The sequence below is a fragment of the Gouania willdenowi genome, chromosome 6, assembly GCF_900634775.1.
Source record: "Gouania willdenowi chromosome 6, fGouWil2.1, whole genome shotgun sequence".
NCBI classification, from domain to species: Eukaryota; Metazoa; Chordata; class Actinopteri; order Blenniiformes; family Gobiesocidae; genus Gouania; species Gouania willdenowi.
In genome coordinates, this window is record NC_041049.1 from 34,007,258 (window position 1) to 34,033,598 (window position 26,341).

The 26,341-nt window shown below is 42.3% G+C and overlaps 1 protein-coding gene across 5 annotated transcripts in view; it reads left to right on the forward strand.

Annotated features, from left to right (window-relative positions):
• Positions 1–26,341, forward strand: part of nell2a (neural EGFL like 2a) — a 186,950-nt gene that overhangs the window by 155,252 nt on the left and 5,357 nt on the right. For 4 of the 5 annotated variants that reach the window (XM_028449514.1, XM_028449513.1, XM_028449512.1 and 1 more), the window contains 3 exons: positions 17,615–17,755; positions 24,015–24,208; positions 25,421–25,597. In XM_028449514.1, coding sequence (XP_028305315.1) covers positions 17,615–17,755; positions 24,015–24,208; positions 25,421–25,597 — 512 coding nt within the window. The remainder of the gene's footprint in view (positions 1–17,614; positions 17,756–24,014; positions 24,209–25,420; positions 25,598–26,341) is intronic. The other variant, XM_028449516.1, reaches the window with a different exon arrangement.

Sequence of the window (26,341 nt, forward strand, 5' to 3'; positions counted from 1 at the left end):
GTACATATGGGTTGCACCTGTGAATGGCCTCTTGTGCTCTAAGCAAGAATTCTTCATTCAGATCACTGTTTGAGGCATGAGTGTGGCGTAATTCCACTTCATGGGAAGGATCATGAAAGCAGATCTGAGCAAAGTTGGGCATTTGACCCTGTTCAGGAAGGGGGCCGGCAATGAAATGAAAAACTTTTCCTTGTATTCGTATGCCTGGGTTGAAACCAGGAATAGCGATCTCTTTTATGCCAATGCTTGCCATTGCCAATGCATTGTTGTATTGTTTAACAAAGTTTTGAATTATGAAAAGGTCCTTGATAGCATTTGGAGGCTGTGGTGGGATTGAGCCAGGTTTAGGATTAGTGGGATTGTATATGAGGTCTACTTTTCCAGACACGCAACAGAATCCTTTCGTCTCCTCTTTCCATACATAGGCATTGCAGTGTACGCATGTAGGACACTCAAACAGTGAGGTGATACTGAGTGTGTGTGTGAAATCACCATAAATCTCCTCTTTAAAAAAGTCTACGTTATCACACCGAGCAAAGTTGCAATTGTTTTTGCGTGCCTGTTCTACGCGTGCACGATGCATTTCTTGATGGCACAGGGCATCTCTTGCTTGTCGGTCCTCCTGCTACTGAGGTGTTTCTGCTGCACGTGTTACCTCGCATGCAGCATTGATCGCCAAGCGATTATTCCGTTCTTCACTCGTCTCTGCTACACGGCGTGGTACCTTGTGAGCAGCGTTGCTCGCCAAGCGAATATTCTGTTCTTCACTCGTCTCTGCTGCACGGCGTGTTACCTCGCGTGCAGCCTTGCTCGCCAAGCGATTATTCCGTTCTTCACTCGTCTCTGCTTCACAGCGTGATACCTCACGCGCAGCGTTGCTCGCCAAGCGATTATTCCGTTATTCACTCGTCTCTGCTGCACGACGTGTTGCCTTGCGTGCAGCGGTGCTTGCCAGGAGATTTTTCCGTTCTTCACCTGTTTGAGCTGCACGACGTGTTGCCTTGCGCGCAGCGTTGCTGGCCAGGCAATTTTTCCATTCTTCACCTGTTTCTGCTGCATGGCGTGTTGCCCAGCGCGTGCATTTTGGACTTCTAATCTTTTTCTGCACGTCGATTTTTTGGCATGGTACAACCAAAAGTGATTTGTAGAATAGTAATAGTAGTGTGCTCCTCCCACCTTGCAAGTCAGGTACTGCAAGTCACTTTTGGTTTAACCCGCGTTTAGTTTAAAATAAAATTTTTGAAACGTAATCATCAAAAAAGTCAAAAATAATGGATGCACACCCTTGGATTATGAGTAGCGTGAGGGTTGAGAGAACTGTTCGCTAGCTTCCCCCCACCTCCTACTGAGTGAGCGAGTGTAAGAGTGTGTTAGAGACTGAATGTTAAATGCATAAAGCTTACCATTGCTCCAGGCGCAGGAGTTCCAGGGGTTAAATCTTGGTTAAACTCCTTGATTTCTGTTTAAAATTCTGTTAAAAAGTGAAAAAGTGTCAGTACAAAAGTTTATAAGTTCAAAAGTATTTGTCAACAGTTTTTTTAACGACTGTTAAAAATCCAGAATCAAACCAGGTCAAAGATAGAAAATGTCAATGTTTATTAACCACACAGACTACTGAAAAAAACGTAGTTTTATGGAAATGCCGCAAAGCTTGTTGGCGGATTCTTGCGAGACTACCTCGGGCACCAATGCAATTAGCTTTAACATAGCTTTCTTAACTATGAACATAACATACGTAGACGCATACTGTGGAGGGATGCATCTACAGTGCAGCCATCTTGCAACGGTGCCGGTGGAGGCAGCTGTGCATGGATATGTAAGGGATAAGTAGGTTGTTATAGCTGTAATGAAAAAAATGTTGACAGGCCGGACAAAACCGATGTTATGAGACCTAATAATAGGCCTGTTGTTAACTTGTTGTTGTTATGCTTTGCTGTTAATAAAAAGTCTTTGTTACGTCTTTTAAAATTATATATGTATTATTATAATTACTTCAGCCACTTGTTACAGAAAAACTTAACATTGACACCAACAATAATACGATAAAAAACAATATTAAATAATGATAAGGTAATATGATAATATAGCAATGCTAATAATACAATGATAATAAATATAGCAATACTAATAATACAATGATAATAAATATGATGATAATAAATATGATGATAATATAGCAATACTAATAATACAATGATATGGATATCTAATCTAATCTAATCTAATTGAAATAATGACGGAAAGGTCTGTGTGCGTGCGTGTGTGTGAAGCAAATATCTCCCTGACCCGGGGCGAGTTCGACCTGAAACTCGGTCGACGAGTACCAAATACCCCGAGTGTGGATCTGTTATTTTGGAGTAATTTGGTCATTTCCAAATGTTTATTTTAATTTTATTTCACTTCTGGATGGCCCCAAAATGAAACCTATTCAGCTTTTGTCCTCAGGGTGTGAGGGAGCGCTAGCGCACCATCTATATCTATTTCACTGCACAGCTCACTTCTGGTGCGTGCATGAGTTCCCATGGACTTCTCTTTTCTCTTTTGAAGAAAAAATACTTTTTTACTGTTCTTTATTGGGTGATGACATTTCGAAACATTTATTTTCATGTTAGTTTGACCGTTCACTATTTAGACCGGACAGACCTCACCCGGAAGTTATTGACGGCAATGGCTGCTGTGTTGAAAGCTGCACATTTCTCAGCAGCGCGTGTGTGTGAGAGAGAACCAACGGAGGAGATGAGAGTCCAAGGTAGAGAGTCTCACACACACACACCGATCAGGTGCACTTCACTATCGATCACCATCTACGTGTGTGTGTGTAACGAACCACCATTTATTCCGGTTACAGTCTGTGTCACGACACTCGTCTATTGGGTGGTAGTGACTGTAGTGTTGAGTCAGATCAGTAAACGGTGCTTGTTGCGCGTTCAGTTTTGTTGCTCATTCTCTCAATGAACCACATGTTTCTTGTTTGAGTGGTTTTTATTCTGAGCTTAGTTCTGGCATCCTCATCAGAACATAACTGCAACACAGTACCGGAAGTTTTCTCTCTCTCTCCCGCTCAAACGGAACCGGAAACACGCACAAACAAAAGGAAGTAAAAACACACTCAGCAGGATCTAGAACCACGTTCCGTGCCTATCAAAATAAAGTGCAAAAAATAAACATTTAACATCACACAGACAAGACTGATTGAGAACATACTCCAAAACTCCCCCTTGTTGTCATCATCCTTGCTTCACAGTATTTTAGTGTCCAAAGAACCATTCTTTGAATTTAACAAACTTAGCTTTGGGTGCAGGTTTGGTAAGGATGTCAGCAACCATGTTTTCAGATGGACAGTACATCACATTGATTTTCCCTTCTTTCAACGCATCACGTATGAAATGGTACTTTACATCAATATGTTTAGTTCTCTGTCTGTTTACAGGATTTTTACACAATGCGATTGCTCCTTGATTATCACCATGGATTTTTGTACAGCTGTACTTTTTGTTGTCAATGCCATTTAACAGTTGGGTTAGATACATGCTTTCTTGAGTAGTGGCTGTCAAAGCAATGTACTCAGCCTCACATGTGGAAAGAGCAACAGTTGGCTGTTTCCTGGATTTCCAAGAAATAGCTGGACCTTGTGATGTTAGGCTAAAACAATAGCCTGTGGTGCTGCGTCTGTCCTCAACTGAGGATGCCCAGTCCGAGTCACTGTATGCAATGAGGTTCAAGTCTTCATTGTTTTTCTTCAATGTTAGCTCATAGTCACATGTACCTTTGAGGTATCTTAAAACGTGTTCAGCATTCACCAAGTCTTCTGTCGCAGGTTTAGCTAATGTTTGGGACAATTTACTCACTATCCAACTGATGTCTGGTCTGGTGCAGGTCATTGCATAAATCAGAATACCTACTATCTCACGATAGTGTGTAGGATTTACAGTGTTTGTTTTGTCATCCCCATTATTTTCATTTAAATGAGCATTTTGCTCACATCTGGTGGATCTCGGTTTGGAATCTGACATTCTGTATTTTTCCAACACTTTCAGGACGTATTTCTTTTGGCTCATTTTAATTTCATCTTCTTCTTGCTTAAAATGTATACCTAAAAAAAAATTACTTTGCCCAAATCTTTCATGTTAAATTTGGATTTCATCCTTTCTTTGAAATTGTTCAAAATATCAATGCTGCAAGCAGCAATGATCAAATCATCCACCCAAATGAGAACAATAACACTGGCATTTTCTGTTTGTATTCTGTACACACAATGATCAGATGGATTCTTTTCAAAATTGTTTTGTTCGAGATGGTCATTTAAAAGTTTGTACCAGTTTCTTTCTGATTGTTTCAACCCATACAGGGATTTCTTTAATTTGTACACATACTTCTCTCCTGTTCCTGTGTGTTCTTCATAGCCCTCTGGCTGTTCTATGTAAATTTCTTCATCACTTGGAGCATACAAGAATGCTGTTTTGACATCCATCTGATGTACTTGTTTTGAACTGCTAACTGCATTAACACTCTCACAGATGTGATGTTTGCTGTTGGTGCAAAGGTTTCGTGGTAATCTATACCTTCTGTTTGGCTGTAGCCCTTTGCCACATATCTAGCTTTAAAGATCGTTTCTTTCTCTTCATTTTCCTTGATGGTATAAACCCACTTTCCTCCCACTGTGTTTCTACCCTTTGGTAAAATGCTCAGTTCAAATGTATCATTTTCTTTAAGTGACTTTATTGCTTGTTTCCATCTTTCTGACTGTGTTGACTTCTGAGCCTCACTGAATGTTTGAGGGATACCGCACACAGCCCTGTAACAAAAATCAGCAGTTATTTGAGTTACATCTTTGATTTTGGAATCTGGTATGTAATCCTCAAGGTATTTTGGTGGTCTTTTCTCTCTTTTCGGATACCGGTCATTTTGTTTTGCTTTGTTTTCCTCATCTTCATTTTTATTTCCTATCATGTTATCAGAAAAATCCTCATTTTTTGTTTCATCAAGAGTGTTTTCCTCTTTTTCGCCTGCATTGATGTTTTCAGTGATGCCTTGGATTAACAGAGTCTCAACGTGTCTTTTGTCTGTCTGTTTTTCCTGGGTTTCTAATTCCCACGCATTTGTCTGTGTTTGTTGATTAACACCATTTTCTTTAATGAACTGTCTGGACACTTTTCCTGTCTTTGGGTGATACAGTAGGTAGGCTGGGCTGTTTTTGCTGTATCCTACAAACATTCCTCTTTCCCCTTTTGAGTCTAATATCTTGTGATTATCATTGTATGAGTAACAGTTTGATCCAAAAATCCACATTTTAGACAGATTAGGTTTTCTTTCAGTCATCATGTAATATGGGGTGCTTTTAGTTTGGTTATTGTAGTAATAAGTAATAATAGTAATAACAAAATAACATAAGAATCTAGTAACTATAATGTGATAAAAAAGCAATAATAAAAATAATATTAAATAATGATGAAGTAATATAATGATAATATAGCAATACTAATAATACAATGAGAATACCAGTAACTATAGGATAAAATAATTTTAAAAAAGAATATGAGAATATAATGGTAATTATAAGAACAGCAATAACATTAATGCAGTAGTTGTACAATTGTACAATAATAATATTAATAATAATGGCAATAAAATAACATAATGAGAATCTAGTACCTATAATACAGTAATAAACAACCTAAAACAGAAGGTAATAGCAATAATAATAATAATAATAATAATAATAATAATAATTATTATTATTATTATTATTATTATTATTATTATTATAACACCAGTAACTATAAGATAAAAGAATAATTAAAAATAATAATATAAGAATATCAAAAACAATAATACAGTAGTAGTACAATTAGATAGGGATATGATATTACTAGTGAAAGTAGTAATATTGTTATAATAATAGTAATAGCCAGAACAACCTGGAGCTCAATGCTTTAAAGACAGTGGAGATGATAGCAGACTTCAGGAAGAACCCAGCCCCCCCTCACCCCCCTCACCCTGGGAGACTCTACAGTGAGCTCTGTAGAGTACTTCTGCTTCCTGGGGACCATCATCACTCAGGACCTCAAGTGGGAGCTGAACATCAGCTCCCTTATCAAAAAAGCTCAGCAGAGGATGTACTTTTTGCGGCAGCTGAAGAAGTTCAGTCTGCCAACAAAGATGATGGTGAACTTCTACAGCTCCATCATCCAGTCCATCCTCTGCTCCTCCATCACCATCTGGTACGCTGCAGCTACGGCCAAGGACAAGGCCAGACTGCAGCGTATCATCCACTCTGCAGAGAAGGTCATCGGCTGCAATCTGCCCTCCCTCCAGGACCTGTACGCCTCCAGGATTTTGAGGCGTGCAGGAAAGATTGTGGCCGACCCCTCCCACCCCGGTCATAAACTGTTTCAATCTCTCCCTTCTGGTAGGAGGTTTCGGTCCATCAGGACCAGAACCTCCAGACACAAAAACAGCTTCTTTCCCTCTGCCACCATCCACATGAACACACCCCAAGTCACCCACTGAACCCCCCCCCCCCCCCCCCCCCACCCGATCACCACCTCCACCAGCTTGATACCTGCTGCACTGTATATATATATTTATATTTATATTTATCCTATTTATCCTTTATTCTCTATCTATCCTTTATTTATCCCTCATCCTTTATATTTATCATTATTATTATTATTATTGTTGCTGGGTTGTGCTTTGTTGTTCTGTTTTTATTTCTTTTATTTCTTTTTGTTGCTTGTTTTGTGCACCAACCACCAAGTCAAATTCCTTGTACTGTCCTCAAAACTGTACATGGCAAATAAAACATTTCTGATTCTGATTCTGATTCTGAATAATAGCAATAACAAAATAATATGACAATCGAGTAACTATAAAATAAATGAATTCAAGAATAGCAATAACAATAATACAGTAGTAGTCAAATGAGATAGGGAAATATTTATAGTGAAAGTAATAACAGTAATATTATAATATAATAATAATTATAACTTAATATTGACACTAAAACATTTTACAAATATATCTTGAGTCTCTGTCAATCTTTACTTCATACAAAACGACAGTACGCCAGTTTAGTCAACTATTCATCAGCATGTATGTCTATGTTGTACAACCCCTCGACTAACTGAGAAAGTTTGTCACACCAGTGCCACCACTGGATAAGTTTGTGTAGAGCCCTGATAATAATAAAGATGATGACATGGATATAATATTAATAGTGAAAGTAGTAATAGTAATAAAAGTAATGTTATAATGATATTAATAGTAATAATTGTAATAACAAAATAATATAATACGCTAAAAACAATATTAATAATATCAATCTTAAATAATTATAAGGTAATATAATGATAAAATAGCAATGCTAATAATACAATGAGAACACCTGTAACTATAATAAAAATATTAATAATGAAAAAGAATATAATGGTAATTTTAAGAATAGCAATAACTTTAATACAATAGTAGTAAAATTATACAATAACAATAGCAATAATATAAAAATCCAGTAACTATATTACAATAACATACAATAATGAAAATAAAATCAGAATACCAGTAACTATAACATAAAACAATAATAAGAAAGACTAATATGTAGTCACATCATTCATCTCATCTTCTTTGGATCCAGCGGTCGATGCGGCGTCTACGTGTATAACCTCGAGCACCATGTGATAAGCTTGAGCTTAGCTTTCTTAAAGGGGACATATCATGGTTTTAAATCCTTCCTTTTTAGATATAAATCATACAGTTGTGGTTTATATAAAGCAGAACTGCAATGCTTGGGTCTGAATTCCTCATTATTATAGCTCCACAGGCCCCTTTTCTACCCCTTTTCTGATGTGCTTCTGAGAGCAACTCGTTTTGGTGCTGTCTCTTTAAATGCAAATGAGACACTCCATACCCCGCCCCCTCTTCAGGTGACACTCGGTTCAACTCCACCCTGCTCGGCCATTTTTGTAGTTTGATAGAAGAGATACGGCTATGTAGCGGTGCATTAACTTTTTATTCAGAGGTTATTTACAAAATGTCAACAACGGAATACTTGTCCATCCAGCCTTACATGTTCCAGCCAGAGTCTGACCCTGCGGAGCGAGATGAAAATGAAGATGATGAACCTGCAGAACCCTAACAAGTGAGCTAACACAAGCACCGAGCTAACGCTAGCGCCAAGCTAACGTCACAAAATGCATTTTAATACAGTCTTTTCAAAGACAAAAATGGCAAAATGAAATGACTAATGAAAACTTTAGACTTAAATTAAATCACGTAGGCCATATCATCAAGGATCTAAAACGAGCACACAGCGCTAACATATGAAGACGGTGCAACTGCTAATGCTAACAAAACAATGACAGGGACGTCTTATCATCACACTTTTTAGCGTTATTTACAGCTTACCGAAGTGCTCTGTTCGTCGTCTCCAAAGATAGAAGGAATTGAACCCTCAATCAGACAAAGTCTTTCGGCAAATCCTTCTTTATACTGGTGGAGGTTGCAGAAGCAGTCATCCTTGAAGTGCTTCGCGCACACAAAAATGACCTTACCCACAGATGTGGGTACATTTCTGTGAAAAATAAAACTCAACCAGGCACTTTGAAAAGGTTCTGATGCTGGGAGACGGTGTAATGAAGCGTGTGGGTTACTACATCCAACAACTGAACATTTTGACTTATCCTCTCGTAACTTCGGCATCCTGGAGCTTGGACTACAAAATAAAAGCGAGAAATAAAAATGGCGGATTGCTCGAAGTGTTGGACCTGGAGTTGATGTACTAATTTGGCAGTTCTGCTGCAAATACTGTGATGTAATAGTTCAAAAAACGTAATAGAGAATAGAAAAATCAAAACAGATTGAAAAATATGAGCAAAACAGAATATAAAGATATCTACGGAGCACCTGAAGAGACTAATTTGATTTTTTCTGTACTTCTAAGCACTCTAAATATACAACAAAATGCATTTAAGGGCTATAAAAGTGGATTTAGCATGATATGTCCCCTTTAACTGCCGACATTAGAACTATGTACATGTTAACACGGACTTTGCACTTAAAGGGCTCCTGTGTGTGGTGCTCTGCTACGGTGTAAAAGCTTCACATGCTTTTGTTTTGCTTACGTGGTGAAAATATGCGTGTTTATAATGCTGTGTTCACGGATAAACATGCATGTTTACTTACCAGAATAGTACGTCCCACTTTTCTGCTCTAAAAAACTGTGACACACAATACAATTGCATCTTCAACACACGTAGTTTAACAAACAATACTAACAAAATAGTGAATGATATGTTATTATATACAGATATAAAGTTTATAACAAACTTACCACATTCCCTGCCGATTGATTAACGTGGATGCCGATAGATGAATAGCAGTTGATCACAGTTCATCTGTTTCGCATCAAGATGGATCCCGGAAGTCGTCTCTCAACAGACGGTGCGCTAGCGCCCCCTCACACTCTGAGGTGAAAAGCTGAATAGGTTTCACTTGCCGTGCCGTCCAGAAGTGAAATAAAATTAAAATAAACATTTTGAAATGACCAAATTACTCCAAAATAACAGATACACACACTTGGGAAGCCATTGACTAAGTTTCAGGTCGAACTCACACAGCGTCGGGGAGATATTTGTTATACACACACACACACACACACACACACACACACACACACACACACACACACACAGACCTTCCTGAAATTATAGTATGGATAATCACCAATTTGCAATAAAGATGACATGAAAGCATACCTTTATCTTTTGACCTTTTCTCTTTTTGTTCTCTCCTCTTTCCGAACTGGGCACCTGATAGATATTTTGACTTTTCATTTTCCATCATTCATGAATCAGCACGTGCTTCTCAAATAAGGGCGACCACCCGCTCTGACACAGTCCGTGCATGTGGCAGCTGACCTCAAACGGTGTTGCCAGGTTGGGTTTGTTAGCACCCAATTATACCTCTCTGGATCACGTTGGGCTGAAAAAACTGAATCTGGTGGGTTGGCTCGATGAATGTCTGGGTCAAATTACAGTTCTCCCTACAACCACACGGGGGTGCTAAAAAGCCATATCTGACATGGTGAGGGAGGCGGAGGTAATTCTATTAGATTCTGGTAAAGAAAATATTTTCCCCCTCCCCCTCTCGTGAAAGATGCGCCCCCTCGCGGATTGCACCCTGGGCAACAGCTCACTTTGCCCATAGCAATATCCGGCACTGCTGGCGCACGGACACTTTGTAACATGGGAAAAATAATGGTCTCAATGGTGAGGTGGTGAATTGAAGCAGGATTCATCTCATACATTTAGGTAGGGGTTCATTAAAAACTGAAATAAAGGGTAGTAAACCATGCGCGTCCCTAAATCCTTTGGTGGCGCTGTTTCCTCACCTGCTGTGGGGAATTCATTAAGATTGCAGTGCAGATTGGTACGTGTGTAGACGTGATCAAAACCGTCCTATTTAAATTAGAGAGGTGAGGGCACAGAAGCACGAAATTACATTTGAAGAAGTTAAATTGGAGACAAGTGGTTTGCTCCACAAACATTAAATAATGTAGAAAACAAAATAAACAACAAAAAGTTTTGTTTAATGAACATTAAAACTTAATGTTATTTTTTTCCTTAATTGAATCTGGATGATCCCTCAATTCCTGTAACTTTGCTCTTATCAGTCCATGGAAAACAGAAGCATCTTTGGATAGAAACCGTCCTATTGATGCCATTGATCTGAGTTTCTGCGGCAACAGAGAAATCCGTCTGCAGCACTTGAAGATGATCTACTGAGATCAAGGGGTGGGAAGTAACGAATTACCTTTACTTTTGTTAGTATAATTGAGTAGCTTTTTTGTGTACAGTTTTGAGTACTTTCTAAAATCTGTAATTTTACTTTTACATCAGTCAATTTTGTTTCAAGAAACAGTACTTTGATACATTGGAAATAGATTTTGTTGCAGTGTAAAATAAATTCTGCACGCTCTTCCCACACTTGTTTCCGTTACATAAATTGCAATATTTAATTTCAAGTAAAACCATATTTTTTACCTCATCCTCCCTCCCACCACAGTCTCTTCCACCTTCTCGCAGCACCTCGTTCTCATGGGGCGGTCCTGCCTATAGGTCTCGCTGGTCGATGAAGATCTGCTCCCTCTGGAGTCTCCAGTGCACCTCGTCCTGCAGCAGTGCCAGATAAGCCATTGTGCATCTTTCCGCATTGTGTGTGCGTTCCTTTTTATAACAGCTACAGGTGTTGCAACCAATTGCTGAGCAGTTTTGCGCAATGATGTTGTGATTTTAATTACAATTATTATTATTGATATAAAACTGCATTTGTAGGCGCGTGCACGACACTCTAGGGCGCCAGTATAATTTCTTCCTCCTTTATTTTTGCAAATACATCCTTCATTTACAGTATATGTGTTGTGAAATGTGCAATGTTCGATTATTTCAGCTGCCTTTAATTTCATTCTTTTCCTCTTGGGATCAGAGTTTTCCATTTCTCATGATTTTGTGCGTACGGCAGGGTCAGAGCTGCCGTGGAGGTGCGCTCATTATCTCGCTGAGTGGGTTAGCTTGGTGGTGGGCCCGTCGGGGGGCCTGGGGTGGTGGGGTTCATGGCTCCTGGCCGTGGGGATCCGGGGTGGGGTGGCTCTGGGGGTGGCTACTGCTCGGGAGCGGCGCTTACATCCTGGGTCACTGGGTGGCAGGGTGTTGCTGTGGGCTTCTCTCCTGCCCGGCCGCTCCGTGTCGCGGTGAGGGGGGGGACGCTTTGGGCTGGCGTGTGGTGGGGGTCGCCCCCACGGACTGCTGGGGAGTGTGGCTGGTGCCCGGACGCGCCTGGGGGGTGGGGATGCCACCGTGCTCCGTGGGGCCGACGTGATTTGGGGGGTGTTGCGGCCGTGTTGCTCGGCGCATCCCTGGGATCTGCTATGCCGCGTGCCCGTCTGCGTCATCTATCCTCTCCGATGGCTTGCCATGTGGACGGGCCGGGTTCACACCAGACAGGCATCCTAAATGAACACTTCATTTCACTCCCAGCTGGTCTGGCTCACTCACTTGGTGCACTACACACCTATACCCAACCCTTGGAGGGCTGGATGGTGGGGCTGGGGATGGAGGGTGCTGCCTGTGCTACTGAGGAGTGGCGTGGGGGCGGGATTCCTACCTCAAGTTGCCCTATCAATCCCTCCAATTTTAATCGCACCTCAACACACCACCCTCCGGAGGGTGCGACCACCACTTTCACCCTCCGGAGCTATTGCACCACATACACATGTATACACAAAGGTTGGATGGGGAGCAACGCTCCCTCCATCACCTTTCTTTTAAATGCACCTCATACATTTACTAAACACACACATTCACACAGGGGATAGGGAAGTGCCTCTCCATTCCCCAGTGGACATATTTGGGCCTGTCGGGTGGGCCACCGTGTAGAGTACAAAAACATCAGGATGATGCGGTCAGGCATGGCAGGGCAGTGGGCCTCGGGGGGTGTTGCTGGGGGCTCTCTTCGCAGGGACTCTCTCCGGGGCACCCTTGGTTGAGGACTGCTGTTCCGCATCGGGTGTGTGCACCAGTGGGAGGCATTGCCTCGTGGCTTGCGCTGTTTGGTTGGCGGTGGGGTCTGGGCTACTGTCCTTGCGCCGTCTGGGGCTGTGCGGTCCTGCTGGACTGTAGCCGGTTTGTGGGCTGGGCTTGGGTGGGGGTTCCCGGTCCCGGGAGGGGTTCTCTTGGGGCCCGGCGGGCTTGGCCGGTCCTGGCAGGGGTCATCTGGGGTGGGTGCATGCCAATGGGTGCGGCGTGGGATGGCCCCTGCTTGGGTGGTGCCCTGTGAGGCCTGGGTCTGGAGCTTTACAGCCTCTGGTCTGCGCGCGCCGCATGCCGGTGTGGCAGGTGGGAGGGCCTGACTTTAGCAATAACTAGCGCGCATCATGCTGGCGGTGTCACAAAAAAAGGTGACCTGGGGCGCTCTGGGGGGCTCAGTCGGTGCGCCTGGGTGTTGGCGGTGCGGCATGCAGCGTCCCCTCATTGCCCAGGGTGGCCGGGGGTGTGGTTGTTGTCCCTGGGCGGGCTGTTCCCGGTGCTGCCTCTATTCCGGGTCCTTCTGGCCTGGGGTCCGGCCCCTGCTGGCTCTGGGTCCATCGGCGGGCACCCACCTAAGCCTCACGCCAACAACTTCACATCTCACTCTCACTTTACAATAATCAACCCTTCCCCACCCTTCCATTTTCTACCTTGAATCTCTCCTCCCTGCTGCTGTTGACCTGTGACAGCATATGCAGACAAAGTGAAAAAATTAAATAAAATAAAATAAAAAAAAAATTTTTGCGGGGAGGGTGGTATAACTAACACACAAAAAGCAAATGTGTACAAAGGTTAATAAAAGGTAAAGATAGAATGATTAGAATCATGGGGACACTCTGGCCACCTACTTAAGACTTGGTGGCAGCAATATGTTGTCTTCAATATATATACACAGTATTTATATATACACAGTGATTTACCGTAGTTATATTCGCCCGCGTTATTCTTTTTTCCATCTATAAAATGACCGTCAGTGCATCGGGGTTGCCAGGTCCCATATTTCCACACCAAACTGAAAGGCTAATCTTCACGGCTAACCACCTCACCGGTGTCCCGGGAGGCATAGTGGACTGATAAGTATGCTATCGGACTCTAAAAGGTGTGGAGAAATAATGGGTGGGGCTTTTTCTGTGTTTTTGTATTTCGGATGTTTGGCTTGTTTATGAAAGCAATGAGACGCACATGCACACTTGGGTGGGCTATCGTATACGTTCCAACAAAATACATTGAAGAATACTACATCGGCTGTATCAAATACGTTATTTTATCTATAGATATACCGTTTTAGAAATTTAATATTACCCTACTAATCCCACTTTGCAAAACGCAAGATCTCCCGACTCATTCAATATATATATATTTTTATAACCCCAAGTTCCAACATTTTTTTGGAAAGCGTAGAAACTACAACTATGGTGCCATATTGATATAAGCTCTATGACTTGCCTCCAGGGAAATGTAGTTCATTATAAACTTTTAACCTTTTCCCTTTAATGTTAGATGATGATTTAAATTTATACCAGCCATAAACCTTTAATTTTTTACATCCACATATTCTGAGTTTCAAACATCAGCATGTGTTATTTTTTTTTTTTTGTTGCCCCAATATAGATAAATAACCTGCCCTGCTACAGCACAAACTTTTAGGCTTATATTTTTTTTAATTTTTGACACATTTATGTGAATGTAAGTTCATGCAATACTTACCTAAGGAGTAGGACATATCAATAAAACAATACTATTGAAATTTCCTCAAATCAAATATATAGAAACCAATCAAACAGCAGCAATGGGTATAAAACAAATGTGGGAGTCAATAAGCTGTCATGTGTCCTTGAGCATTAATAACATCAACATAAGCAGTGTTTGGAATAACGGCGTTTAAAGTAACAGCATTAGGTTTTTCAGTAACGGGGTAATCTAACTAATTACTTTTTACGCCGTTACAACGCCGTTATCGTTACTGAACGTTAAATGCGGTGCGTTACATGCATTGATTAAATAAAATGTTATCCGAAAGCATCCCGGCTTCTGACTCGACCGTTGTGAGGAGGTGGGTTAAAAACAAGGTGAGCGATTATGATTGGCTTAGGCTGCGTCATGTTTCATGGTAGCCAATCAGAGCCAGTGTTTTTACACATGTACCAGCAAGAGGAGGCGGGTTAAAAACAAGGTGAGCGATTATGATTGGCTCAGGCGACGTGCCAGCACCCGCGACACACACACACACACACACACACACACACAGAGCAGATTGGATGAAGCAGCAGAGATGGTGAGCGTGGAGCAATCTGATGAAAAGTTGACATTTTTAAGGTGACGATACAAACACTACTTTAAATTAATTGTGGTCAAAGACAAGAACGTGTATGTGAAGTATTCATTATATCCAGGAGTGAAGACTTTGTCCACATCTGTTGTAAGCAACTCAAATTTAATGAAGCACCTCACGACACACGCATCTAAAAAATGTGAATTCTTTGACATATAGCAACTTTTTTTTTTTTTTTTAATAGTAACGCAAATAGTTACTTTCCTTGGTAATGAGTTACTTTTATTATAGAGTAATTCAATTACTAACGCAGTTACTTTTTTGAACAAGTAGTCAGTAACTATAACTAATTACTTTTTTAAAGTAACGTTCCCAACACTGAACATAAGATAGATGAACATACTGTATGTTTACTTAAATAGAACAGCATCCCTTCTGTAGCATTCATACTGTCAACAAGACGACAAAGCATGGGCTTCCTCCTGGCGAGAGTGCTCATGGGTAAAGTGCTAAGTAATCAGTGACGTATTGACGTTTTACGGTGTTGCAAGGACGTGGCTCCAACTTGCCGCTTTAGCGGTGGAAAACCAAACCTGTTAAACAGGAGTAGCTCTAACTTAGCTTCAGCTCCAACAATAGCTCCAAATGGAAACTCTGCTTTTGGTGGGAAAGGGGTATGTGAGCAGCTGTGGTGAGGCTCCTGCTGCAATGGGGGGGTGAATGTGTTGTAGTCTGTCTGTAACTCCATCCTCCCATTGGGGGGATGGAGTCAGGACTGATGGAGGATGGATGGGATGTGTGCGGACTTGCTGAAAAATCCTACTTAGGGGCGGATTTACTAAAGGTTTAGGGTATTAAAATGTGAAAACTTCACTTCACACACTAATAAGGGGTACAAATGGGCGACCGTGGCTCAGGTGGTAGAGGGTCGTCTTCTGATCGAGAGGTTGGGGGTTCGATCCCAGTACCTGACTATGTGTCGAAGTGTCCTTGGGCAAGACACTGAGCCCTAAGTTCCTCCCAGTGGTTGACTAGAGCCTTGCATGGCAGTCCTGTCCCACTGGTGTGTGAATGTGAGAGTGATTGGGTGAATGAGCTGATATGTAAAGTGCTTTGAGACTGCCTCAGTGTGGTGATAAAGCGCTATATAAAATCAAGTCCATTTACCATTTACAAACCCCACGGAATCAGCACTGCGCATCATAATGCGCCCACAATCCATTTAGCATGTTTGCCTCTGATGAACATGTAATGTAGGCGGATCTCATAAGGGGCGCAAAAGGGAAATGCAAATAAACTAATGCAGTGGGCGCAATGCAATTCATCAAATGTTTGTGGTGACTGTTTCTGCGCCGAAATAAGTACGACCCACAGGCAGGTGCAAACTCACTCACAGAGATTATATCTGCAGTTAATGTTGACACAATACACAGCGTAGATGGAAAGAAAGGCTCCAGTTAACCTTTCTAGTTTAAGAAAACAATTTAAATAAAACAATAGGCAATATTAACAGCCACTGAAAGAAAATGGAGAGTAAGGTGTGCATGAGGGAGAGAAACAGCTGAAGTCCAGTGTGGCTGCGTTGCAGAGAGGATGCTGTTCATGGACATTCATGGATGTCGCTCCAGACGCACCGCTCCAGTGAGCTCCTGTATCTTCCTCTTCATGTTTTTACCGTCAAACTCTCATGTCACGTTGATAGCAAAAAGCATCAGGCCAGAATCAGCTGACCAGCTGAGTAATTTACACAGCGATGGCACAAGGTTCACATATGAGTGTGTTCCTGACACAGCGCTACTCAGGAGCTCAGACCTGCTGGATGATGTTTTCCATAGACTGATGAGAGCAAAATTACAGGAACTGATAGAGCATCCAGATTAAATTAGGGTGGAAAATAAAATTAGGGCTTAAAGTTTATTAAACAGCACTTTTTTGTTTTGTTTTCTACATTATTGAATGTTTGTGCAGCAGACAAAGAAGTCCACCCGCCTCCAATTTAACTTCCTCAAACATTATTTTGTGCTTCTGTGCACTCACCTCTCCAATAACTTCTAATATGAAGACATTAGCTTGAATTTACATCCAAGCAGCACAATAATATGTGCATTTTACTATGAAAAAAATGGTCTTTCAGTGCGACAAATCTTTCGGAAACATGCTGCCACGCTTGAAACAATATATTCTTTCATTTTCATGACAGTGTCATGTTTTCCATGAGATCAGGTTGAATTACCTCACTCAGCACATGTAAAAAACACAATACAGAAAGTAGCAGAAAGACAAATGGGCCCGGATTGACCAATAAAGACAAAACAAAGAAGTAACTGGAAAAAACTAAAGACAGAGAAGTTACTGATCATAACTCTTTATATTTATGTATTCATTATGTTCTTTAATCTTTCTACATCTCCAAAAAATAAATGAAATGATTTTCTCTCACGTGATAAAATTTGTATGATCTTGTGAAGTCTTAATCTGCAACACTTTTCAAAAGCAGTTAAACTGTTGTTAAAATTATATTTAAAGGCTGAGGCATCATTAACCAGTAGATCTCATCCCATTACTGGCTTTGTGGTGGGGAAACTGCGATGCACTATTTATGCATGCATCATGTTAAAAATAATGATGCATTAATTATGAATCAGTCAATGTAGAGAATATATCAGGCAAAGGAACAAACATAATAGATTATGGTACTCATCAACCTGAGTAGCATTATTTCATGTTGACCTGCTGTTCCTCTTCACTTCTTATTTTCCAGATATCAACGAGTGTGCAGAAGGCTTTATTGAGTGTGATAGTAAATCCACTTGTGTCAACTTGCCCGGTTGGTACCACTGCGAGTGCCGGGATGGCTACCATGACAACGGGTTTTTTTCAGCCAATGGAGAATCATGTGTAGGTGGGTTTCTCCCCTTTACATTCTACACAACAGAAGACAAAATTGAAGATTTTAACTTTGATGCAATTAAAATGAAGTATAACAAACAAGAGACTTGAGAGATGAAAGACACACTCATAATACCAGGTAATGGTCAGTAAAGCTTTTTTTTTGTTAATTTCACCATGTTGGAGGTTAGCTAGTAGTGGATTCATTCTGGGTGGTGGGCCCTGCAGCTTGTTCATTACACTCTATATGCTGGAGAACGAGTAAAGCGTTGTCAGGACAAGGCATCAGCTGCTTTGTCCTGCCGGCCAGGGCAGTATACTATCTTATAGTCAAATTGAGCCAACTCCGATACCCACCGCTGCTCCACAGCTCCTAACTTTGCAGTCTGCAGATGACTTAGTGGGTTGTTATCAGTTCTATTGTGAACCTCTTGCCAATACAATGTTCTCTGAATTTGTCCGTTATTCGCCCACTTTAGGCCCAGCAACTCCAGCTTTATGGCTAATTTGCAAAAAAAATGTGGCTATGACAAAACCAGAGTCCAACATTCTTGTTCTCCTTCGTTAGGCACACTGACCTGTTTATCTGTGTATTGTTGCGTTTATAACACATACATTTAACTACGTTCTCACGCGATTATATAAATATCGTGAGAACTGCTCTGTCTCGTGACATCACAGTCGTTCAACCGGAGCGCACCCAAAACGCAACCGGTGTGAATTACTGGACAGCGAACAGCGGTGAAATACCGCATCGGTGCCGTGGCGTATCCAGTGGAAACCCCGGGTATGGCTGTGTGCTGCACATACTGTATTACTCAGACTGTAACTATGTAATCTTCTGGCACTTCATGTTCAGTTTTCCGACAAAGCTGAAAATGGGACATTGCAGTGGGAAAGTAAGGCTGCAGAGAATTCCACTCCCCCCTTCCCTCATTATGAAGAAAGCTAGTTTCCACAGCATCTTATGTCAAGAGTTTCTACAGCTGGATGGGTCCACGGTGTCAGATTTCCCATGTTAGACTTATAAAATGGACTGTTGCAAGGACAAAAAAACTAGAACTGCAAACAGTTATGAAAGGGTTTCGCGGAGCCCACGGAAGAATGTCACAAAGGATGACGGGCTTGGGGCGATCAGGAGTGTCTGGAGTTTTGTATGTGCAAAGTCTGGTGCAGATAGAGCTTTAACACCAGGAGGAGTTCGAAAAAGTAGGTTTTTAATGTGTAGTCCATCCATCCATCCATCCATCTTCTTCCGCTTAGCCGTTTCCGGGCCAGCGGAGAGACATAGTCTCTCCAGTGTGTCCTGGGTCTTCCCGGGGCCTCCTTCCGGAGGGACGTGCCCTGAACGCCTCACTAGGGAGGCGTTCAGGGCATCCTAATTAGGTGCCCGAGCCACCTCATCTGGCTCTTCTCGATGCGGAGGAGCAGCGACTCTACTTTGAGCCCCTCCCGAATGACTGAGCTTCACACCCTATCTCTAAGGGAGAGCCCAGCCACCCTACGGAGGAAACTCATTTCGGCCGCTTGTACCCGCGATCTTGTTCTTTCGGTCATGACCCAAAGCTCATGACCATAGGTGTGGGTTGGAACGTAGACCGACCTGTAAATCGAGAGCGTCGCTTTTTGGCTCAGCTCCCTTTTTACAATGACGGACCGGTGCAGACTCCGCATCACTGCAGACGCCGCACAAATCCGCCTGTCGATCTCTCGCTCCATCCTTCCCTCACTCGTGAACAAGACCCCAAGGTACTTGAACTCCTCCACCTGGGGCAGAACCTCATCTCCAACCCGGAGAAGGCACTCCACCTTTTTCCGGTCGAGAACCATGGACTCGGATTGGAGGTGCTGATTCTCATTCCGGCCGCTTCACACTCGGCTGCGAACCGATCCAGTGAGAGTTGAAGGTCACGGTATGTTGGAGCCAACAGGACCACATCATCTGCAAAAAGCAGTGATGCAATACTGAGGCCCCCGAACCGGACCCCCTCAACGCCCTGACTGCGCCTAGAAATTCTGTCCATAAAAGTTATGAACAGAATCGGTGACAAAGGGCAGCCCTGGCAGAGTCCAACCCTCACTGGAAACGATTTTGACTTACTACCGGCAATGCGGACCAGACTCTGACTCCGGTCATACAGGGAACGAACAGCTCCTATCAGGAGGTTCGATACCCCATACTCCCGGAGGACCCCCCACAGGAATCCACGAGGGACACGGTCAAATGCCTTTTCCAGGTCCACAAAACACATGTGGACTGGTTGGGCAAATTCCCATGACCCCTCAAGGACCCTGCTGAGGGTGTAGAGCTGGTCCACAGTTCCACGGCCAGGACGAAAACCACATTGCTCCTCCTGAATCCGAGGTTCAACTATCCGGCGGACCTCCTTTCCAGTACCCCTGAATAGACCTTACCGGGGAGGCTGAGGAGTGTGAACCCTCTATAATTGGAACACACCCTCCGGTCCCCCTTCTTAAAAAGGGGGACCACCACCCCGGTCTGCCAATCCAGAGGCACTGCCCCCGATGTCCACGCGATGTTGCAGAGTCGTGTCAGCCATGACAGCCCCACAACATCCAGGGCCTTGAGGAACTCTGGGCGGATCTCATCCACCCCCGGAGTCCTGCCACCGAGGAGCTTTTTAACCACCTCGGCAACCTCAGCCCCAGAGATAGGAGAGCCCACTCTCGGGTCCCCGGGCCCTGCTTCCTGATTGGAAGGCGTGTCGGTGGGATTGAGGAGGTCTTCGAAGTATTCCCCCCACCGATCCACAACATCTCGAGTCGAGGTCAGCAGCGCACCATCCGCACCATACATAGTGTTGACGGTGCACTGCTTCCCCCTCCTGAGATGGTGATCCGGAATCTCTTCGAAGCCTTCCGGAAGTCATTCTCCATGGCCTCACCAAACTCCTCCCAGGCTTTTGCCTCGGCGACCGCCGTGGCTGCACTCCGCTTGGCCCGTCGGTACCTGTCTGCTGCCTCCGGAGTCCCACAGGCCAAAAAGGCCCGGTAGGACTCCTTCTTCAGCTTGACGGCATCCCTCACCCCCGGTGTGCACCAACGGGTTCGGGTATTGCCGCCACGACAGGCACCGACTACCTTGCGGCCACAGCACCGATCAGCTGCCTCAGCAACAGAGGCACGGAACATGGCCCACTCGGACTCAATGTCCCACGCCTCCTCCGAGACATGGTTGAAGTTTTCCCGGAGGTGGGAGTTGAAGCTCCTTCTGACGGGAGACTCTGCCAGGCGTTCCCAGCAGACCCTCACCATACGTTTGGGTCTGCCAGGTCTAACCGGCATCCTCCCCCGCCATCGGAGCCAACTCACCACCAGGTGGTGATCAGTTGACAGCTCCGCCCCTCTCTTTACCCGAGTGTTCAAGACATGCGGCCGCAAGTCCGATGACACGACTACGAAGTCGATCATCGAACTGCGGCCTAGGGTGTCCTGGTGCCAAGTGCACCGACTAACAAACACCATGTTCTTGCTTGAACATGGTGTTTGTTATGGACAATCTGTGATGAGCACAGAAGTCCAACAACAAAACACCGCTCGGGTTCCGATCAGGGGGGCCGTTCCTCCCAATCACGCCCCTCCAGGTCTCACTGTCGCTGTTAATGTGTAGTGACCTACAAAAAGAAATATGCCGTGGGAGTGGGCGTGGCCTATGTCAGGAGATGCGACTTTATTTAGGGAATATGTGGATATAAAGTTTATGAAGACGTGATTTAAAATGAAAAAAAAGTTACAGGCCAAAATGCGCCAAATTTCGTGCAAATCTGATCAACTTTCATTTTGCTTGATGTTTCTCTGTTTAGCGCCCCCTATTGGCCAATTTGCGCCAAATTTGGCACAGAGCCTCTGGTTAACCTCTGACACAATGTTGATTTAGTTTGATGTTGATAGCTTTTACTTTGACAAAAATATGCAACAGTATGTGTTTTTAAGCTAGCTAACAAAATTTTACTCATTGATGATTTTGTGCATATTTTGGCCAAACAAAATTCTTTGCTGAATTTTTTGTCAGGCAAGTCTGGAGATTGTATGTGCAAAGTTTGGTGCAGATAGAGTGTAAACACTAGAAGGAGTTTGAAAAAGTAGGATTGTGATGTGTAGTGACTTACAAAGAGAAACATGCTGTAGGGGTGGGCGTGGCCTATGTCAGAAGATGCGACTCTATTTAGGGAACACGTAGATATTAAGTTTATGAAGATTTAAAATGTAAAAGTTACAGCCCAAAACGTGTTTGTACCCATTATAGCGCCACCTAGTGGAGAACTTTTTTATATGGGTGGTCTGTGTGCTCTTCTATATCTAACCTGTGAATTTCACAGCCCTCAACATAATACTTGAGCTGAAATAAATGTTTGTTGTGTATGTTGTAATAAGCCATGTCCACTTTGACCAATTGCGAATAACTTCGAGATATGGCCTCAGGAGCGACCCAAGGTCATACTCACCAAATTTGGTACAAATCGGTCTTGCCATTTAAGAGATATAAATATCCCATATTTGCAGCGCCCCCTAGTGGCCTACCCCCACAGTCACATGCCAAAAAAATATCTCAGATTTGTTGTTGTTAGCATTTATTTTGAACGAGATATGCACCAGTTTGCTTTTTTATAGCTAGTTAGAAAAATGTATTCGTTAATAATTTGCGCATATTTTGCTCGAACCAAATTCTTTGCTGAACTTTAGATTAGGTCCAACTGAAGACTACGTGCGAAGTTTCACGTTGATTGGACCAAACCCCTAGGTGGAGTTAGAAAAAGTAGGTTTAACAGTTTTGGCAAATTTGATCCGACAGAACTTTAGGCGGAAATGGGCCTGGCCCAGGTGATTTATTGCTATTCAGGGAATCTGTGGATGAAGTTTTTGAATGTGCAACATACGGTGTGGGAGTTATGGGCTAAAATGTGTTGACCTTGGTTATAGTGCTACCTGCTGGCGGACATGTGTGAATTTTTGCGCCCAAGGTGAGCTGGGGGGTTTGAACCAACCCTGCAAAAGGCACCGCCCTCCCTTGCACAGTTTAGCCTGCAGCACTACTTTTAACAACGTAACTATAAAAGGTAACAATAATAATCGGAACGATTACAATAGGGTTCCTAGCACCGCTGATCTTAGCATCGCTGGTCCTAGGAATGCGGTACCCAGGCCCCACAGGCTTGGCCCCCTAATAAGCAAAAGATAGAGCAGAGATCAGCCTTTCTGAGGGTTGTAGCTGTAGTCTTGGTCAACCACTGTTCTAGGGTTTTCAAATCCTCTCTCTACTGAAGTTCACAGCAGGGGTTCTCAACTGGTCTCACCCTGGGACCCACATTTTGCCACGGTCATTAAATCGCGGCCCAATTTTTTTTTTTAGAATTCAACCAACCAAATTTTGTTTTTCAAAAATAGCTGTTGAAAACACACATATATAATATTTTTAAAAACATAAATCTATACATTTTCCCGTGCAACATGCATTTCAGAGCATGTCCGTCAAAAAGAAAAGTTTCTTTAAAAATAAAAGGCATGTTGAGTAATTATTTATTTTTGATTAGCTGTTCGCGACCCACCCAGTACAGGTCCGCGACCCACTTTTGGTTCCCTACCCACCAGTTGAGAATAGCTGGTTTACAGTATACACTTTGGTTGTGTGTGTTCACAAACATGCATTTGGAATGTGTAAACAGATAAACACCTTGTATAAGAAGATGAGCAAGGAGCCTTCTAAGATAGCAGACATGGGAAGTGAGAGCTCATAATCAGGCAAACTGACCAGGACACACAGGAACACAGACATTTTAGTGGCCTCTTTTTGCTCAAATCAGACTGAAACTAAATATTAATTCACACTTGAAAGCATTTTTGGTCTAGTTTGCCTCCCTTTGATTGCTGTGTTATTACCTCACACCATGAGACATTCAATTTCGCCTGGAGTTGGATCTTTCTGTGTATGCCCCAAAATAAACATCTGCCACTGTTTTTACGCAACTTTCAGTCTGTAAAAACATGACTCAAGCTGACTCAATAATATTATTATATTCAATTTATTGATCTATGAGGCCTATAGTATTTCTTTATCAGAAAAAATATATATATATACTGTATATATATATATATATATATATATATATGTGTGTGTGTGTATATATATATATCCAGCAGCTTTAAGCAAAGTTGCCACACTGCTGATAATCCTGCTTTTCCCTATCTACATGAAGAACACTTACATCCACAGGCTCTGACTATCACTACCTTTATTTATGTGTTCCATTCAGATATCAATGAATGCAAAACTGGGAGGAACACATGCACCAATGACACAGTGTGCTTCAACTTAGAGGGTAGCTACGACTGCCGCTGTCCACACGGACACAACTGCACCGGCGACTGCATTCATGATAACAAGGTCAAGCACAGCGGACAGATCTGGATTCTGGACAGCGATAGGTGCTCAGTGTGCTCATGCCAGGTAAGGAATCCAGGATGGGGCTTCTACATTTATCATGTGAACAGATAGCTTTGTTCTTATTTTCAAGTATTTCAAGTTGTTTTGGTTTGTGATAGTTCATACTGTAAGTCTAAGGGGCAAATTTGCAAATTTACTAAGATCTCAAATAAAGGGTGCAAAATCGTTTGTGTGTTCAAATACTTTGGATGTACTATTTCCTTACGTTCTGCACCTTATCTATGGAAATTGCAGTGCACATCAGTGCGTATGTTCGAGTGGTTCAGACTGCCCTAATTAAATAAGCATTTTCTAAAGTATTCAACATAGAGAATGTAGGATGGCTGAGTGAGCCAAAAAGCAGGATTACATTTCAAGCTGTTGAATTAGAGGTGATGTGCAATGGAGCAACAGGTGCAGTTTCTCTCTGCTATGAGCAGATAACTTCACAAACGCTCTTTTTTTCTTTTGGTACAATTCATTAAATTAGGTAGACTCCAAAATAAATGCTGTTACTTGAATGGATGTAATTTTTTCCAAACTTATTGTACTCCATCCGTCCATGTGGGCTTCTTCATTCCTCAGCTGGGACTGTTGCAGGCGCTATGTTCCACGCACTCAGGTGAGACACAAGGGCCAATGCTACCCTCATCCTTTGGGCTGAAATTCTAAATCAATGCTTTAGCAAGAGTGGTTGACATTGGTCTAAGAACCTTGTCTGTGCAGTTGGGAAATGGAGAGGCAGAGTTCAAAGAGAGTACGGCTGCAGCAAAGCCTTAGTGAAAGGAAATCTCCTCTGTTATTAAAAGACAGAAGATGTTATTATACCTATGTTTGACTTTTAAAAAATATTTAAATTAAACAAATGTTTTCAAAATTGGAACGCTGCAGAATTTTCACAGAACAGTTTAAAGCACACTTTGTTAATTGCCATTCTTATGACAATTTAATGTACACATATGATAACCTCCACCAACATAATGACTGATGATTTTTTTTATATTGTTAACTAACTAAACGTGCATCCCAAATCATCACCAATCCAAATGCAGCAGGTTCCTTAAACTGAATCTGAACTAGTAAATCCCATAACTTTCTGGCTAACAGTTCTACGAATAGAACAAAACGTAAACATGAGGTATGTTTATTACTATAGGGTATATGTAAAGGTAATAAACATGTAATCTTACAATAATTTATTGTAACATCCACTCTTTAAATTTGTTTGGTGTGCAGGCTGGCCAGGTGATGTGTCGCAGAATGGTGTGCGACTGCAACAATCCTAATGCTGACCTGTACTGCTGCCCCGAGTGTGACCCACGATTGAGCAGTCAGTGTCTGCACCAGAACGGCTTGCTCACCTACAGCAGTGGGGACACCTGGGTGGAAAACTGTCAGCAGTGCCAGTGCTTGGTGAGTCAGTGCAGGTTAAGGCAGTAGTTCTCAACTCATTGTTCAGGACCAGAATTTGGTCTGGTTTTCAGTTTGGTGTGGGTATCTATTATTTTACTGGTTTTATGGATTGGAACCCATACACAGAGGAACGAGTGATGCAAAGAGTTTTGGTAAAATAACGAGAAATAACTGTTTCATGAGAAATTTTCTGGGATTTTTTAACATCCACTTCATTGTGAATATCAGTTTGTTTTTAAGACAGTTAAGTTGAATACCACAATGCCCAAACCAGCCATACATGAACAATGTCATTCCTGTTGCCATCAATTGGAACAGTAAGACAACAATGAATTCATACTGCATGTTTTATTATTTTCTTTAATTATGTTTGTTTTATTGGTTCAATATATTCTCTCTCTCTTTTTTGTATAGCCTATTGTCATTTTTATTGACTACATTTTTTAGGTTTTTAGTGGTTTCATCTCTTGACAATTAACAGCAGTTTTCACAAACAGTTCTTTATTTTTCTTGTTTATTTGAGTCTTTTTAAGATTACTATTGAACCACCAATGCTGTTGAGCCATACCAAACTGGCCATAATGGTGTCATATGTGGAAGGAACAAATGGACAATTCCGTTCAGTTCCAAGTAATTGTGTTTAGAGCTCGATGTGTTACGGATTTTAAATATCACACATTCAAAATGCTGTTCAGGTTAGTGCTGCAGCTATTAATTTTTTGTAATTGAGTATTCTGACGATTT